At 41.0% G+C, this 14,300-nt stretch overlaps 1 protein-coding gene across 1 annotated transcript in view; it reads left to right on the forward strand.

Moving 5' to 3' along the window:
* The window catches only part of CILK1 (ciliogenesis associated kinase 1), a 66,206-nt gene extending 53,682 nt beyond the window's left edge, over positions 1-12,524 (forward strand). The window contains exons 10-14 of the mRNA XM_037843548.1: positions 316-506; positions 622-770; positions 3,022-3,150; positions 5,499-5,621; positions 8,934-12,524. Coding sequence (XP_037699476.1) covers positions 316-506; positions 622-770; positions 3,022-3,150; positions 5,499-5,621; positions 8,934-9,088 — 747 coding nt within the window. The 3' untranslated portion in view covers positions 9,089-12,524. The remainder of the gene's footprint in view (positions 1-315; positions 507-621; positions 771-3,021; positions 3,151-5,498; positions 5,622-8,933) is intronic.
* Positions 12,525-14,300: the final 1,776 nt, after the last annotated feature.

A 14,300-nucleotide genomic window follows, 5' to 3' on the forward strand; every position in this document is an offset into this window, starting at 1 on the left:
ATGGTATAAATCATGTTAACTCTTCAGGAATGAGCCCTGAATGAGAATCTCACCATCTTCCTTGTATGTGAGCAGTATCTTAAATTTCTTTTTTCAAATATACTGGATGGAAGTTATTGTCATCTGTGCAGTGGAGGAGAGAGATGAAGGTCTGGGAATGTGTTTTTCATGATTCTCCTTTCAGTTGAACAGTGCATATTGGGGACCAATATGCCCAGTATCTTCCTTTTCACAGCAGGAAGTTTAGAATAGGGATTACCCTTTGGTGAGCTCCATTAATGCCAAGTATTTTTCCCCCTTTGCTTGTATACACAGAAAATCCTAGCTGGCCTGGAGCACAAGAATGGTGAGATCAAGCCAAAGAGTAGGAGAAGGTGGGGTCTTGTTTCTAGGTCAACAAGGGATTCTGATGATTGGGCTGAGTTGGATGACTTGGATTTCAGCCCATCTCTCACCAGGATTGACCTGAAAAACAAGAAAAGACAGAGCGACGAAACTCTCTGCAGGCAAGTGTCCTCTTCTATCTGTAAACAGACTGAATCTGGGATTTATGAGATTGTTATTACATATCTGATGATGCTTACTCTCTCATGCTGACCTGAAACTTGTCCCTTTGATTAGATTTGAGAGTATTTTGGACCTGAAGCCCTCCGAGCATGTGGGTACAGGAAATAGTGCACCTACCCAGACTTCACATCAGAGGCGAGACACGCCAACCCTGAGGTCCGCGGCCAAGCAGCACTACTTAAAGCACTCTCGATACTTGCCTGGTAATATTAATGACTTGCCTTTTCTTTGATCGTTGCAAATAAAATCATTTTCTTGGGATCACATATTCACAAAAGATTCTATTTAGGAGGCAAGTATTTGGTGGCATCTGATTAGAACTTTAGAGATTCAAAGATGTATTGCTGAAGCCCAGGTCTCACATTTTTGATCTCATATAGTTGCTGAAGATAAAGAAATTTGGTGTAGGAAACAAGATCCAGCCCCCAGGGAGGGAAGAAATGGCAAAAACTAGGCAGTGCGTCTGAAGCCTCCGCAGCAAACCAAGGTTTAGAAGAAATTGCCAGTCCTGTGTGTTATCAGGAAACCAGGACAGAAGCTGAGTCATCATCTGGGCAGTGTGACAGGTTAAGAATAAAAGCAAGAGTTTGGTGGGTGCCTGTGCCGGTTTGAATGTATTGTGTCCCCCAAATGCCATTATCTTTGTGGTCTTGTGGGGGGCAGACCCTTGGGTGCTGGTTGGATTTGCTTGGAGTTGTGCCCCACCCAGCTGTGGTGATAATTTTGATGAGATGTTCCCATGGAGGCGTGGGCCCCACCCATTCGGGGTGGGCCTTGATCGGTGGAGCTATATAAATGAGCTGACTCAAAGAGGAAAGAGAGTGCAGCTGGGAGTGATGTTTTGAAGAGGCGCAAGCTTGCTAGAGAGGAACGTCCTGGGAGAAAGCCGTTTTGAGGCCGGAGCTTTGGAGCAGATGCCAGCTGCCTTCCTAGCTAACAGAGGTTTTCCGGAGGCCATTGGCCATCCTCCGGTGAGGGTACCCGATTGCTGATGTGTTACCTTGGACGCTTTGTGGCCTTAAGACTGTAATTGTGTAGTGAAATAAACCCCCGTTTTATAAAAGCTTATCCATCTCTGGTGTTTTGCATTCTGCAGCATTAGCAAACTAGGACAGTGCCCAAGCCTCTGTCCAGGTTCTCCATATTCCAAGTTTATAGCATTAGCTGATCATTCATTCACAAATTCATTCGCTCAACAAATACTTACTGAGCACCTATCTTTGCTAAATACTGGGAACGTTGTGGTGAACAATACAGCCGAACAGGGCCACCGTGTTGCACACCTCCAGGGGGCTCCATTCATGTCAGAGACTGTGCAAAGTCTTTTTACAGCAACCCGCCCTTGTCCTCACACAGCTTGTATTCTAGTGGTGGGGAAACAGATGTAAAACAAATAGACAAATAGTAACTACAGATGGGGTGATAAGTGGTATAAGGGGGGTAATAATGAACGGCCTTTCTGAGTGAGTGACTCTCAGCTGTGCCTCAAAGAATGAGAAGGAGCCGAATGTGCAGATAGTTGCCAGGAAGAGCACACTGGCCAGAGGAAATGTCAAGTGCAAAGAAAGGCCTGTAGGCGAGAAAGGGTTTGGCCCTAGAGCAGAGAGGCCATTGTGACCTGAGCATAGTAAGAGGAGGGAAATGTAGTATGAGATGAGGTTGGAGAGGTGGGCAAGAGCTGCATGGTTTGGGGTTTTATAAAAATTTGGATTTTTTCCAGGAACAATGGGGAGCTTTTGAAGGATTTTAATTGGAGGAGTGACATGTTTTGTCTATATCTGTGTATAGAATGGGTGAGGAGCCAGCAAGCTATAGAGGGCATCCAGGTGACAGGGAATGGTGGCTTGGGCTGGAAGGAAGTCAGAGGGAAGGTAGGAGGTGGACGTGGATGCCCTGCTGATGTATTGAATTCCTCACCCTCTGGTTGGGCATAGTGCTCCTATCTACTGCCTGATACTGGGTCTTAAGATCAACCTGACCCTTGTTCTCAGCTTGACTCAGAGGAAGAGAGATCAGATGACGGGGCCCAGCAGGGATCCAGGTAGGAGTGGTGGAGACTCAGACTGAATTCAGACTTTCTGTTCTGAAAAATAGCTGCAACACCTGACAGTAGAGAGGCAGTGAGCAGGCCCAGAGGGAAGGTGGAGTGTTTGGGTTTGACCTGAGGCCAAGGCGATGGTGTGTTAGCAAGCCCATGAGAAACGAGGATTGGCAAGGGTTGTCGGTACGGGCTGGAGTCATTGGCACATGATGGCAAAGATGGGACAGGTCAGGGGAGAGATGGGCTCCTGGGGACATGCTGAAGAGAGAAGAGCAGATGACTGCAGAGCTGGGGGCTCTGATTGTTGCACAACAGGTAGTTTTTGACAAATTGGGTCTTGTATTAATTTCTCTGATGACTGGTACAAGATCACATATTTATTTTGCATTTTAAAATCATTTGTTCCCCATTAGGAATAAATATACGAAATGGCATACTCCCAAATCCAGGCAAAGATTTTCTTCCATCTAATCCATGGTCTAGTTCTGGTTTGTCTGGAAAATCTTCAGGGACAGTATCAGTAATCAGCAAAATAAATTCAGGTGAGTAATGAGTGTTACCGCTTCAAAGGCAAAAAGCGAATTGTCTGAAAGTGACGAGATGGGTACAGGGAGGCGTGGGACAAGCTGTGGAAGCACGAGGGCCTTGCTGGTGTGAAGACCCAGGGCCCCCTTTCCAGGCCAGTGTGCTTCTCTTTCGTGGTAGCAGGCCCTGGGGACTCAGCCAGCTCCCACTGGGGTCTGCAACCAGTAGCTGCAGAGAAGAGCACAGTCTTCCCTTGCTCGAAGGAAAAACAAGACTAAATACAGAATCTTACCAAGTCTGGCCTGCTTGTCTGCAGTGGCTGACCTCCCCCTGAGGTGCAAATCAAGTTTGGCTCCCTCTACTTTGATCTGGCTCTTCCCCTCCTTCCGATGACAGGGGCACCAAAATCCTTCCAGTTGGAAGGTAGATAGTTTGAAAGGGCTGCCCTTTTTTTTTTCCCAAATGGGTGAATGAATTTCCTAAGACCTCCAGGCTGAGTGACCCCCATCTTAGTAGGTCAGTTGTCCATGTCACTTTTGCCTCACATGTTCAGACCCCACTGGTACTGCTTCCTCTTCTACAGTGCCCAGTAAACATCTGGGCTTCACTTCTCCCTGTTCTTACCCATTAGGTGCTTATTTATTTTAAGGAATACAAACAAGAAAGAGATAACACATCAACACCCATGTATCCACCACCCAGCTTAAGAAATTGAACTTTGCAAATGCACATGAAGCCCAGTGTTCCTACTGGCTTGATCTTGATGTTTATTATTCCCATTCATGTTTGTGTATGTGTGTGTATGTGTTTACTATATATGAAATACATAATACGGTTTTGCATGTTTTAAAATTTGTAAGTATATAATCCTGGATCTGCAGTTTATCCATTTTAGTAAATATGTATGTATGTGTAGCAATTTTATTCCTATATATGTGTATATAGATATACATATATATATACATGTATATACACACACATATATGTATAACTATCTTATGCCATAATTTATTATTTATACTATACCACAATTTAACCCTCTCTTCTTGATGAACATGTACATTGTTTACAATTTTTGCTGTTAGAAAAAGTGCTGAAATGAACATTGTTGTACCTCTATTGTGCACATATGTGAGAGTTTCTCTGGGTACAATAACTAGGAGTAAACATTTTAGGTTAAAGGGTGTGTTCATCTTCAACTTACAGATATTGCCAAATTGCTCTCCAACAGGGTATGGGAATTGCGCTACTTCCTTGATGCCACTTGGTGCTGTCAAGAGTGTAAAATTTGTGCTGATCTAATGGGTGTAAAACGGTATCTTATTGTGGTTTAAACTTGCATGTCCTGTTGACTAATGAGGTTGAGCATCTTTTCTTGTGTTTATAGACTATAAGTGTCTTTCCTTCTGTCACTTACCTGTTCCAATTCTCTGCCCATTTTTCTTCATAAGTATTTATTCACCAAAAAAGGCAAAATGTGCCTCAGCTGACAACACAGCTCCTCCCACGTGCGTTCCCAGACCATTTTTCCCATCTGCCTTAAGCAATTACCAAGAGCATTATATATTGTGAAGAACATAGAACAACCCTACTCATATTTATTAACTCTTTTCCTAACAGATATAGCTTCTATTTGTACTATGACCTTTAATTACATTCATCATTGTTCTTTGTGCACCTTTAAGCCTTAATAATTAAGCTTACAGATATTCATTCATCCATCCAATATTTATTTCCTACTGTTTGCCAGACAATCCATTAACCTCCCAGAATTCAAAGTTGAGTGTCATACTTTTCCTGCCCTTAAAACACTCTCAATATGTAAATGACATAAAAATGAATCTGTTAATATATTTTAATAACGGTTAATTGGTTATGGACAAGAATATTTAGTGTAGAATTGTTTGTAATGGCTAAACAATTATTATCTTAATTAATCTGTGCTAATCAATCAGGGAATGGTTAAATTAATTATGGTTTGGCCATGCTCTGGAGTTGGTATATACTGACATGGAAGATGATATGTGCTATATTATGGAGGGGAAAAAAGCAAATTTCAGAAGAGTAAATCTATTTTTATAAAATATTTAAAAATATATCAAATTTCCCTGTTATTTAGTCAACCAGCTAATCTCTGTTTGGTTGCATTCTGCAGGAGTGCTGACTTTGACCCCCTAGTCTTTCACAGTGTGGCGTGGTGGAATGCTCTCCTCAGAATTCACTTTTGTTTTCATCGTAATTTTTTGTTTTTCTCCTAAAAGGAAAAAAACGTAATTCTTTATTGCTTTGCACTGCTATCCTTTAACCCTACTTGTGTCATGTGTACATGTCTTTGTAATAATGAACTTTTGCTTTTGCAAATCAGTTGGCTCTGGCTCTACAAGTTCTAGTGGACTGACCGGAAACTATATCCCTTCCTTTCTGAAAAAAGAAGTTGGTTCTGCTGTGCAGAGGGTACACTTGGCACCTATTCCAGATCCTACCCCTGGTAAGTTCTATTTCGGATTATTCATGATTCATTCATCAAATAGTTATGAACAGCTGCTCTATGCCTGGCATGTTGTAGGCCTGGGGAGACAAAAACCCCTGCCCTGTGGCTCTTGCAGTCTAATTGTGGATGGGGTGACAGGCAATGAGTAAGCTGCATTAGTATAATATATAGTATGTCAGATGGTCACGAGTGCTTTAGAGGAAAAATTTAAGCAGGCAGTCAGTAGAGAATGTGGGGTTGGAGTGTGGAGGGCAGTTTGCACATTTACATAGGGTAGCCAAAGAAGACCTCATGACAAAGGACATGGAGTAAAGTTCTGAAGGGGGCTGTCAAGCATGCTGTACAATGTGGGTGAAGGTATTCTAGACACAGGAATCTTAAGTGCAAGGGCTTCAAGGTAGGACAGGCTGGGTATATTCCAGGAATAGCAAGGACACCAGAGTGCAGGAGAAGCGTGAGTGAGAAAAAGAGGAGTGGGAAAAGGCAGGCAGAGAAGTGACAACAGGCCCAATGGTGTGCGGCCCTGCCGGCCACCATGAACACTTTGTCATTTACTCTGAATGACATGGGAGCCACTGAAGGGTTCTGAGTGGAGGAGTAAAGTGATCTGACTTCCATCTTAACAGGCTACTCAAGCAGCTGGTTGTCACTAGACTAAAGGAAAGCAGGAAAGCAAGGTTGGAAACCAGCTAGGAAGCTGCTGAAATTATCCAGGCAAGAATTGATGTCAGCTTGGGCCAGGGTGGTGGTAGTTGAAATAGTAAAAAGTTGTTAGATTCTTAGTATATTTTGAAAGTAGAACCAATTGGATTTGCTTCAATTATAAGTGGCACATGAGAAAAAGAGTATTGGAAAGATCAGGCCTGGGGATAATAAAGTTATCAGAATTATGAGCATGAGCAAGGAGCTAAAATCTTTACTCAGAGAATGAAGGGGGTGATCCAGGGGTCAGTCACTGTCTGCAACAAGTAGAGGACATGGGTTCTATGTCCAGTGACGTGAGAATAAGCTCAGGTATTTTAGGAGGAGGGAGGGAGCAGTGCCTGGAAGCAGTAATGAGGAGCAAGGAGAACACCAACCTCACCACCTCCAGATTCAGGAATTGGAGAGCTTGGGGGAGAAAGCAGTCACCCTGGAGAGGGCTGTGAGGGAAGCATGTCTCAAAGGAGAGCCAGGTTTCAATCAGAGTGTGGGAAGAGGTTGAGGATGAGCGTGATGTTGGTGAAACTGACCATGAGCTTCAGGGACACAGGGAAGGGTTTTCAAGAGGGCTGAGAAAGACGGTCATAAAGGCGGATATCAGGGGATGAAGAGTGACCTAGGAGGCTTGGGCCTTTTCAGTGACTGACATGAACAGGGATAAAAGGCATGATGAGATTAGGCCCCTGGGGGCCCAAGGCAAAGAGGGGTGCACAGCTGTGCATGTTGCGTGGATGGAGGGGCCAGGATCTTGCCAGGAGCACTTAACTCTGCCAGGGGAGGTCATTCATTAATTGCATAACAAATAGCTTATTTATTTACTTGACACTTGAAGATATTGACTACAGCCCTAATTGCACCTAGGGGTTATTGGCATCTACTGTGTGCCAGATCCTGCACGTACAGCTTTTGTACATTGCCCTCTTGAAGGTTTGTTTCGTATAATTAACCACAGTCAGAAGCCCTGTGCTACATTTCCTTCTCCGTGCGGGTGTGATAGATTCAGTGGATAGACTTCACCAGGATCCACCTTGGCCATTTCTCCTACACCCCCACCTCACGCCAGCCCCACCCGGGGGCCACACAAGGCAGGGAGTGGCTTGGAGGGAAAGGCAGAGGAGTCTGGATCCTGAATACTGAGAACTGGAAGTGAACAGCTAAATTTCTGAGAGGTGAATTTGAGTCATCTCCTCTGCCTTTCTTGAAGTCTTTAGCAAGGGGAAGTGAGAGTAGTGCCGGTTCCGCTGGAGGTGAGCCAAGATGATGTCAGAGATGATGTCAGAAACTAACCAGAAAGCATCCCTCTCTCCAGATACCTTTTGACCTTATTACATCTAAACAAACCACTAGCCTAGGCAGAGATTTTGAAGATAAACTTCCAACATGGGGAAGTGGGGGACTGAAGCAGGAAGAGCATGGTTTTTAGTTCAGGCGTACCTGGATTCAAGCCCCTATCTATGGGTCAATTGCAACAGTGACTGTAATAATACTTATTGCTAATGATGATGCTTAAGTGACATTGTTGTGCAGCCAGTCTCCCTCACCCCCACCCCACCCCATGACTGTTGTATAAGAGAGGATAGCAATGACATTGGGCTGTCAGTCAATCCTAAACTGGTGATCAAAGTCAAAGGAAAGCATGAATGGGAGGCAAAGGGGTCCTGGAACCTTGAACTGCAACAGTTCATTGTTGCCTGGCAACTGGCTGAGGATGCTGTGGGCCTGTTAGCTTGATGTTACCTTTTCACTCTCTGAATTGTTTGCATAGCAATCAAAATAAAGACCTGAAGACAAAACAAAACAAAAAACCTTCATTTTGGTAAATTCTGGTGGCCCCATTAGGAATATATTTCAAAGCCCTCATTCCAATGTGAAACGTGTCCTAAATTTTCCTTACTAGTGTTAATGATGAAGAAGATACAGGATGAGTGGAGGAGATTATTTCAAGATCCTGGATGCTATATAAAGAGCTCTGACAAGGAGAAACTTCTCAGGGGTGTTGCTGAAATCCACAGCACTATTGAAAAGGAAAGCTGTCCTCCCCATTCACAAGGGCCAGAGCTGGGTGCTTTGGGGATCATAAGCCATAAACCATCTGCACGGGAGACATTTAACTTACTCAACTGGTAGATCTATGAAATTCCTTTTTTTATCAGAATTTCTTTAGAATTCCTTTTCACTGGAAATTGTCTTCCTATTCTTCCCCCTGAGTCTCCCATTTGCAGGAATAATATTCCACTTTTTATTGACAGATTCTGACACTCATAAGCTGAATGACCTTAAGCCAAACTGCATGACCATTCTCCCTGGGGCTCCATTCCCTCATCTGGGAAGTGGGTTAATGTCTATCTTGCAAGGTTTTGTAAAGGTTAGAAAATATCATATAATCCAGGACACACAGTGCTGTTTTATAAACAATGGTTGTTTTGTTTTTGACATAAAAGCTATAGTATACTGACAAATACTAGCTACCGTGCGACTTTAGGTCAAAGCCAAAACGTTCCTCTTGACATTATCCCATAGTCTGATGTTGTTGCCAAGATGCAATTGTCTGCAGTTTGCATGTGTGGGACCATATCAGTCAGGTCAGCTTTTCTCTCTCGTGGGCAGGTTATTCTTCCCTGAAGACTGTGAGACCTCATCCTGGGCGACCTTTCTTCCACACCCAGCCTAGAAGCACTCCTGGGTTGGTGCCCCGGCCCCCAGCTGCCCAGCCAGCGCACGGAAGGACGGACTGGGCTTCCAAGTACGCCTCCCGGCGATGACTGCTGTGAGGCCCTTAAGCAGGACACTTTCCCTCGGCTGATACTGGTGTTCTACCTGCAAGAAACATGAAGATGGTGTAAAAACACACAGTTTATAGTTATCTTCTGAACTAAGACATTTCAATATTCTTTTTTAAAGTTTTTTTAAAATATTGATTTGAATGCAATACCCTTTTTTGTACAAAATTATTTTATTCTAAAACTGGGTCCCATTATTTTCTTAAACAGCAGCATTTTGTATATATGGATTATGTTTTAGCATTTTATACTGTCAACTTTATAACAAACTTTTTAAAGATTAATTGATTTTCCTTTGGAGTTCCAGATACTATTTTATACAGATTTAAAAAATGTAATGAAATTGATGCAGTATTGCAACAAGGGTGCAATTTAGGGTTGTGTGATAAAGGGTTATTTACTCAATGTGCGTGGATATTTGTGAAGGGGTTAAATTGTGAATGTAGCACATTCGATATGTCAGGCTTACTTAGCACTACAAAAGTGTTCTCCTGTTTTTCTCAATATCATGTCATTGGTTTGATTTTTTGATGCCACTGTGCTGTTCTAAAGGTTCTAGCTATTATGTAATTTGCTTTGGGTTTTTGGGTTTTTTTTCCACCCCAATGAAGGAACTCTTAAGTAAATACTTTTTGAAATTTTGACACTTTAAGATGGTTAGAGATAGCCAAATGAAACCAAGATTAATCGTACTATGCCATCACATTCTATGTTCTTCCATTTTTTAAATCAAATTGTAGAAGAACACACAAAAGGAAAGCTTTTCAAGTTAAAAGCTTCTCAACATAAAGGTTAACACAGTCAAACCCCTGTCCCTGCCAGGACGCATGACCAAAAAGCTAAGTTTTATGATGATAACTGATAGAATTTTGCACTCAGTTCAATTGAATTTTGCATTCAGTCCTGGTTAGGAGCAGATAACAAACACACTTCTGCCCTAGCCAAATTCTCAGGGCAATCTGGGGAGCAGAAAAGATCTGTGGCAGACGTTCCACTTCTCCGGAAAGTCACAGTTACCATGAGGCTAGTTCCAGAGCACGCCACATTTGAACTCAACCCTTTTGTAGTTTAAACAGTGAGAAGAACTCTGTTTACTGGGCAGAGGTTGTTCCATTGAGAGGAAAGTTTACAGCAATTTCTAAAACGACAAAGCCAGTTTGGAGACAGGAAAAGTCAAAAGGTCGACTATCATCCATCTCTGTGGAGCCCATTTGCCTCTGCTCATGGTACTTCAAGGCAAGAGGAAAGATTACCGCCAGCGAACGCAATATAATTTCAACAGTGTATTGACTCACATTCTGCCAGGCCTCAAACTACTACTCTCTTTTGGGCCACCAGGTTCCAGGATACAGCAACTTGAACCATCTCATGTTATCATTTATATGGGTTTCAAAATGGTTGAATATTGGCACTTTCATATGGTTCAACCTAATAAGTTGGTAAATTATTGCTTTGGTGTATTAATAATGTATCACGGTCTGAATGAATTAGCATCACTTCCCAAGGGCCCCAACCTAAATTAAGGGAATAATTTATGCTTTGAAGAATCTGGCTCAAAAATATACTTGACCAATCAGCTGTGATCTCTGGCTGGTGGCGTGAGAAAAGCACATAATGGATGTAGATTTGATTAGTAATAATTTCTTGTTTACAAACTGGCGGCATAGCTTCAGAAAATAAATACATATATGCAAGCACAACTTGAAGCTGAATTCATTTCTGTATTATATTCTCAACTTGTTACCTAAAGCAACAGAAAATGTGTTTTCAGAGATGAGCCGTTTACTATGAGGTTAATATTTATTTTCCCTTTTGTATTATGTATAAAAAGTAAGTTTATCTGAAACCTTACTTGGCTTCCTAGAAGGCCAGTTTTAAATCTTAAATACCCCCTTGAGAAGCAAAGGGAATGTGAATACCATATTCTTGGCACTCTAGCTGATGTGGCAGTCCCCACAACTTTTTGAATTGAAAAACCTAGTTACCTGGTTATACACACTATAAAATTGTTTTTCTAATACTTTTGTAGAGCCCAACTTCATAAAATATGTTACTTTGTTCCTCTTTTTCTTTGTTTCCCAGAAAATGTCTTCTGTTGGAAAGCCAAAAAAAAAAAAAAATCTAAAGCTCAATGACCTAGCAAAATCTTGTAAAGTACCCTTTTCCCCCCACAAATGGATAAAGGGCCGAGAGTATATATATCAGCTGTGTGCTACCCAAGGGAATAGTGACCACTTTCTGCTAACTGAAAATAAAATGCTGTGTGCTGCGTATAATTTTACTGACTATAGAATTACATTTATTTTGTAATGCAAAATAACAGGAATGATGAGTTTAACTGCACCTGTCTATGACTATACCTCATTCACAGTCAGATAGCTTTCCAGGACATCAGGAAATGGTACGGGCTTGGCTCTCATTTTGTGCCCACAGGTTTTGTGATAGTGGTGTGCCGAGGGTGGCATGCCTCACGTAGAGCAAGCTCAGCAGGGAAAGCTACATCAGCATAAAAGCTATTTTCATTTTACAACACATGTTCATTTTACGGTGAAATCCCATTAGGTACCAAGCCCTTGCTCACTCATACCTAATAGGATTTTTACATCAGAAGGAATTTGGTTTTCAAATAATTTTGTAGGCACATGTCTTGCCCAAAGCTACACTATGTTAGCAAGAGTGAATACAATTAAGGCAACATGTAAAACAAAACAATAATTGTTTTTAAGTGTAAACACAGGTGAGGTTGGAATTAATGTGCACCATGTTTTCTCAATAGTCACATTTCCCTACCATTTAAGCCATTGCTTTGTGCCATTAAGGTGAAGAAAGGAAAAAAAAAAAATGAATGCAGGCTGTTTGTTACAGCTCAGTGTATGACCAAAAGCAATATGGGTATAAGAAAATGTTTTACATGCTAATACTTTATATCATTTAAAGCATACTGTAGCAACTTGTTTGTTTAATCTATGTTGTTAACTTTTAGAATGATTTTTTTTACAATTTCCAACCAAATGTACTGTATTTTATATAATTTATTGTGAGGACCTTCTTATGGAAACCATTGAGAAGACAAACTGGAGGCAAATATCAGATTAATCTGTATTTTCAGTTTCTTACAGATACTGTGCTAATATGAAATTAAAAGGACCTGAAAAAAATCTTCTGATATCAGATATTATAGTACAGATTGCAGTTTAGGCACCTGATTTGATTACAAGGGTGTAACAGAACATATTTATTTATAAGGCAAATATTCATAATAATGAGAAGATAAGAGGACAGAAAACCACTCAAGCAAGACCCTCCAGGGAAAAAAATGTTGCTTTTTGAATATTGTGTCCTAAGGTGTTTAAAAACATGAATTGACTTTATGTAAGGAAAATTCTCCTGCCCCAAATAAAGTAACAGTTTCAGAAAACTTGGTTTGAGTGTTTGTTTTTGTTTTCTTGTTCTTCCAACAAAATTTAATGTTAGTATTTCCTAATTTCCATGTAATAATTCACTTGGGATTTTGATATAACTTCTCCTTAATGCTTAGTTTGGTGTTAGTACCAGGAAATCAGAAACATACAATTAAAGCATCATATGGAGAGTTATCCTACAATGTGGAGGTTTTTAAATTCAGCTTTTAGCGAGTTTTGTGACTGAGTGATAACAAATCAAAAAGCGGTTGAAACAATTTCTTCTTGCAATGTCATCATGATTAATATCTATATCACATTTTAGCTTTTCACAACACATTCACATATGCAATGCAAACCTTCAAAAGAAGATCAGAACTTCAACTATACACAGGATTCCACAGGGGAACTCATTTTCCAAACATTCTTTGACTTCTTGAAAGAATTTTGTAGGAACATGATCTACCAATCAAACTTGTATTGGTGGATCCCTAAATGTACCCCTCACCATCACAGAACACCACTGACCTTACCTTGGAACCATCGGCATTTGTCTAACCTTTTGACATTGTGCTCCACCCACCTGCCCCTTCTGAAGCCTTGCTGTTTCAAGCTGTCAACCATCCTTCCTGCAATGAAAACCTGTTCAGTAGGGTCTTGTACCAGTCACTTTAGCTAAGGCTAAATTTAAGCCATTTATTTCCCTCTTTCCAGAGTACTTACTTAAAGAGCTTCTCTTAAACCGAGATTTTTTTTTAAAGCTCTGATTTTCAAGGGATTTTAGCCACTCCTGAGTGGGTGGAGGAAGGCAGAAAAGACTTCTGAGGGTCTCTGTAAGTATATCAGATAGCTAGTTAGACACTGTGAATAAGACCGGCCTACCTGAAAGTGGGCTCCCAGGGTCTCCGAGAATAGGATGATTTCAGATTTGGATTTTATTCCAAAGAATAAAATGACCATAGGGAATCCACCATAGAATGGCAGAATTATAAAAGGGCTTTTCATTTCTCTACAAGTCTATAATAATAGAGCTTTATGATACTGCTTTAGTTTCTCTCCCAGGTAAATAAGGTTGCTGGCATGATGTTACTCCTATTTTATTAGGTTAGACATATGAAATTGCCATTTTTTCTAGGTTATACAAAGTTGAATAATACTTGTCTTAGGTAGTTCAATTAAAGTGAATACATGTACAAAGATTTGTTGGAAAAAAATGAATAAAGAGCCATTGCTTTCAGCAGGAAGTGAAACTTCCTATGCAGGATAAACTGAATAATCTCTGTATTAGGTCACAATTAGAAAGCTAATATCAAATATACACTGTTAGTCTTATTCAGAAGTGTCTTACCTTACTAAGGATGCTCAACTGTCTTTGTCTTGTTTCTCTTCTTACTCTACATAGTTTCCCTAGATGAGCTCATCCTTTTGCTGCCAATTCCATGCATCTCAGTTTTCTGGCTTATTCAACTGCTAAACTGGCCAGTGGACATTTCCAGTTGGATGGCTCATAGGAACAAAAAATCCACTCATTATTTCTTCCAAACTTTGACCTCCTTCTCCCCCTCCTCCTCTCCCTCGTCTTTCTTCTCCAGCCTTTATGGAGCTAGAAACCTAGGCATCATTCATTCATTCATTCATCCATTTACTCAGCAAGTAGTCCCTGAATTCCTAGTTGTGTTAGGCATTATTCTAAGTGTAAGTATAAAAAGGTTTTAAAAAAAAAAAAAAACACTAATCTCTTGGATGTACATTAGTAAATCTACAGACAGATAACAAAATAAATGAAATATATA

This window comes from Choloepus didactylus, chromosome 7 (assembly GCF_015220235.1).
Source record: "Choloepus didactylus isolate mChoDid1 chromosome 7, mChoDid1.pri, whole genome shotgun sequence".
NCBI classification, from domain to species: Eukaryota; Metazoa; Chordata; class Mammalia; order Pilosa; family Megalonychidae; genus Choloepus; species Choloepus didactylus.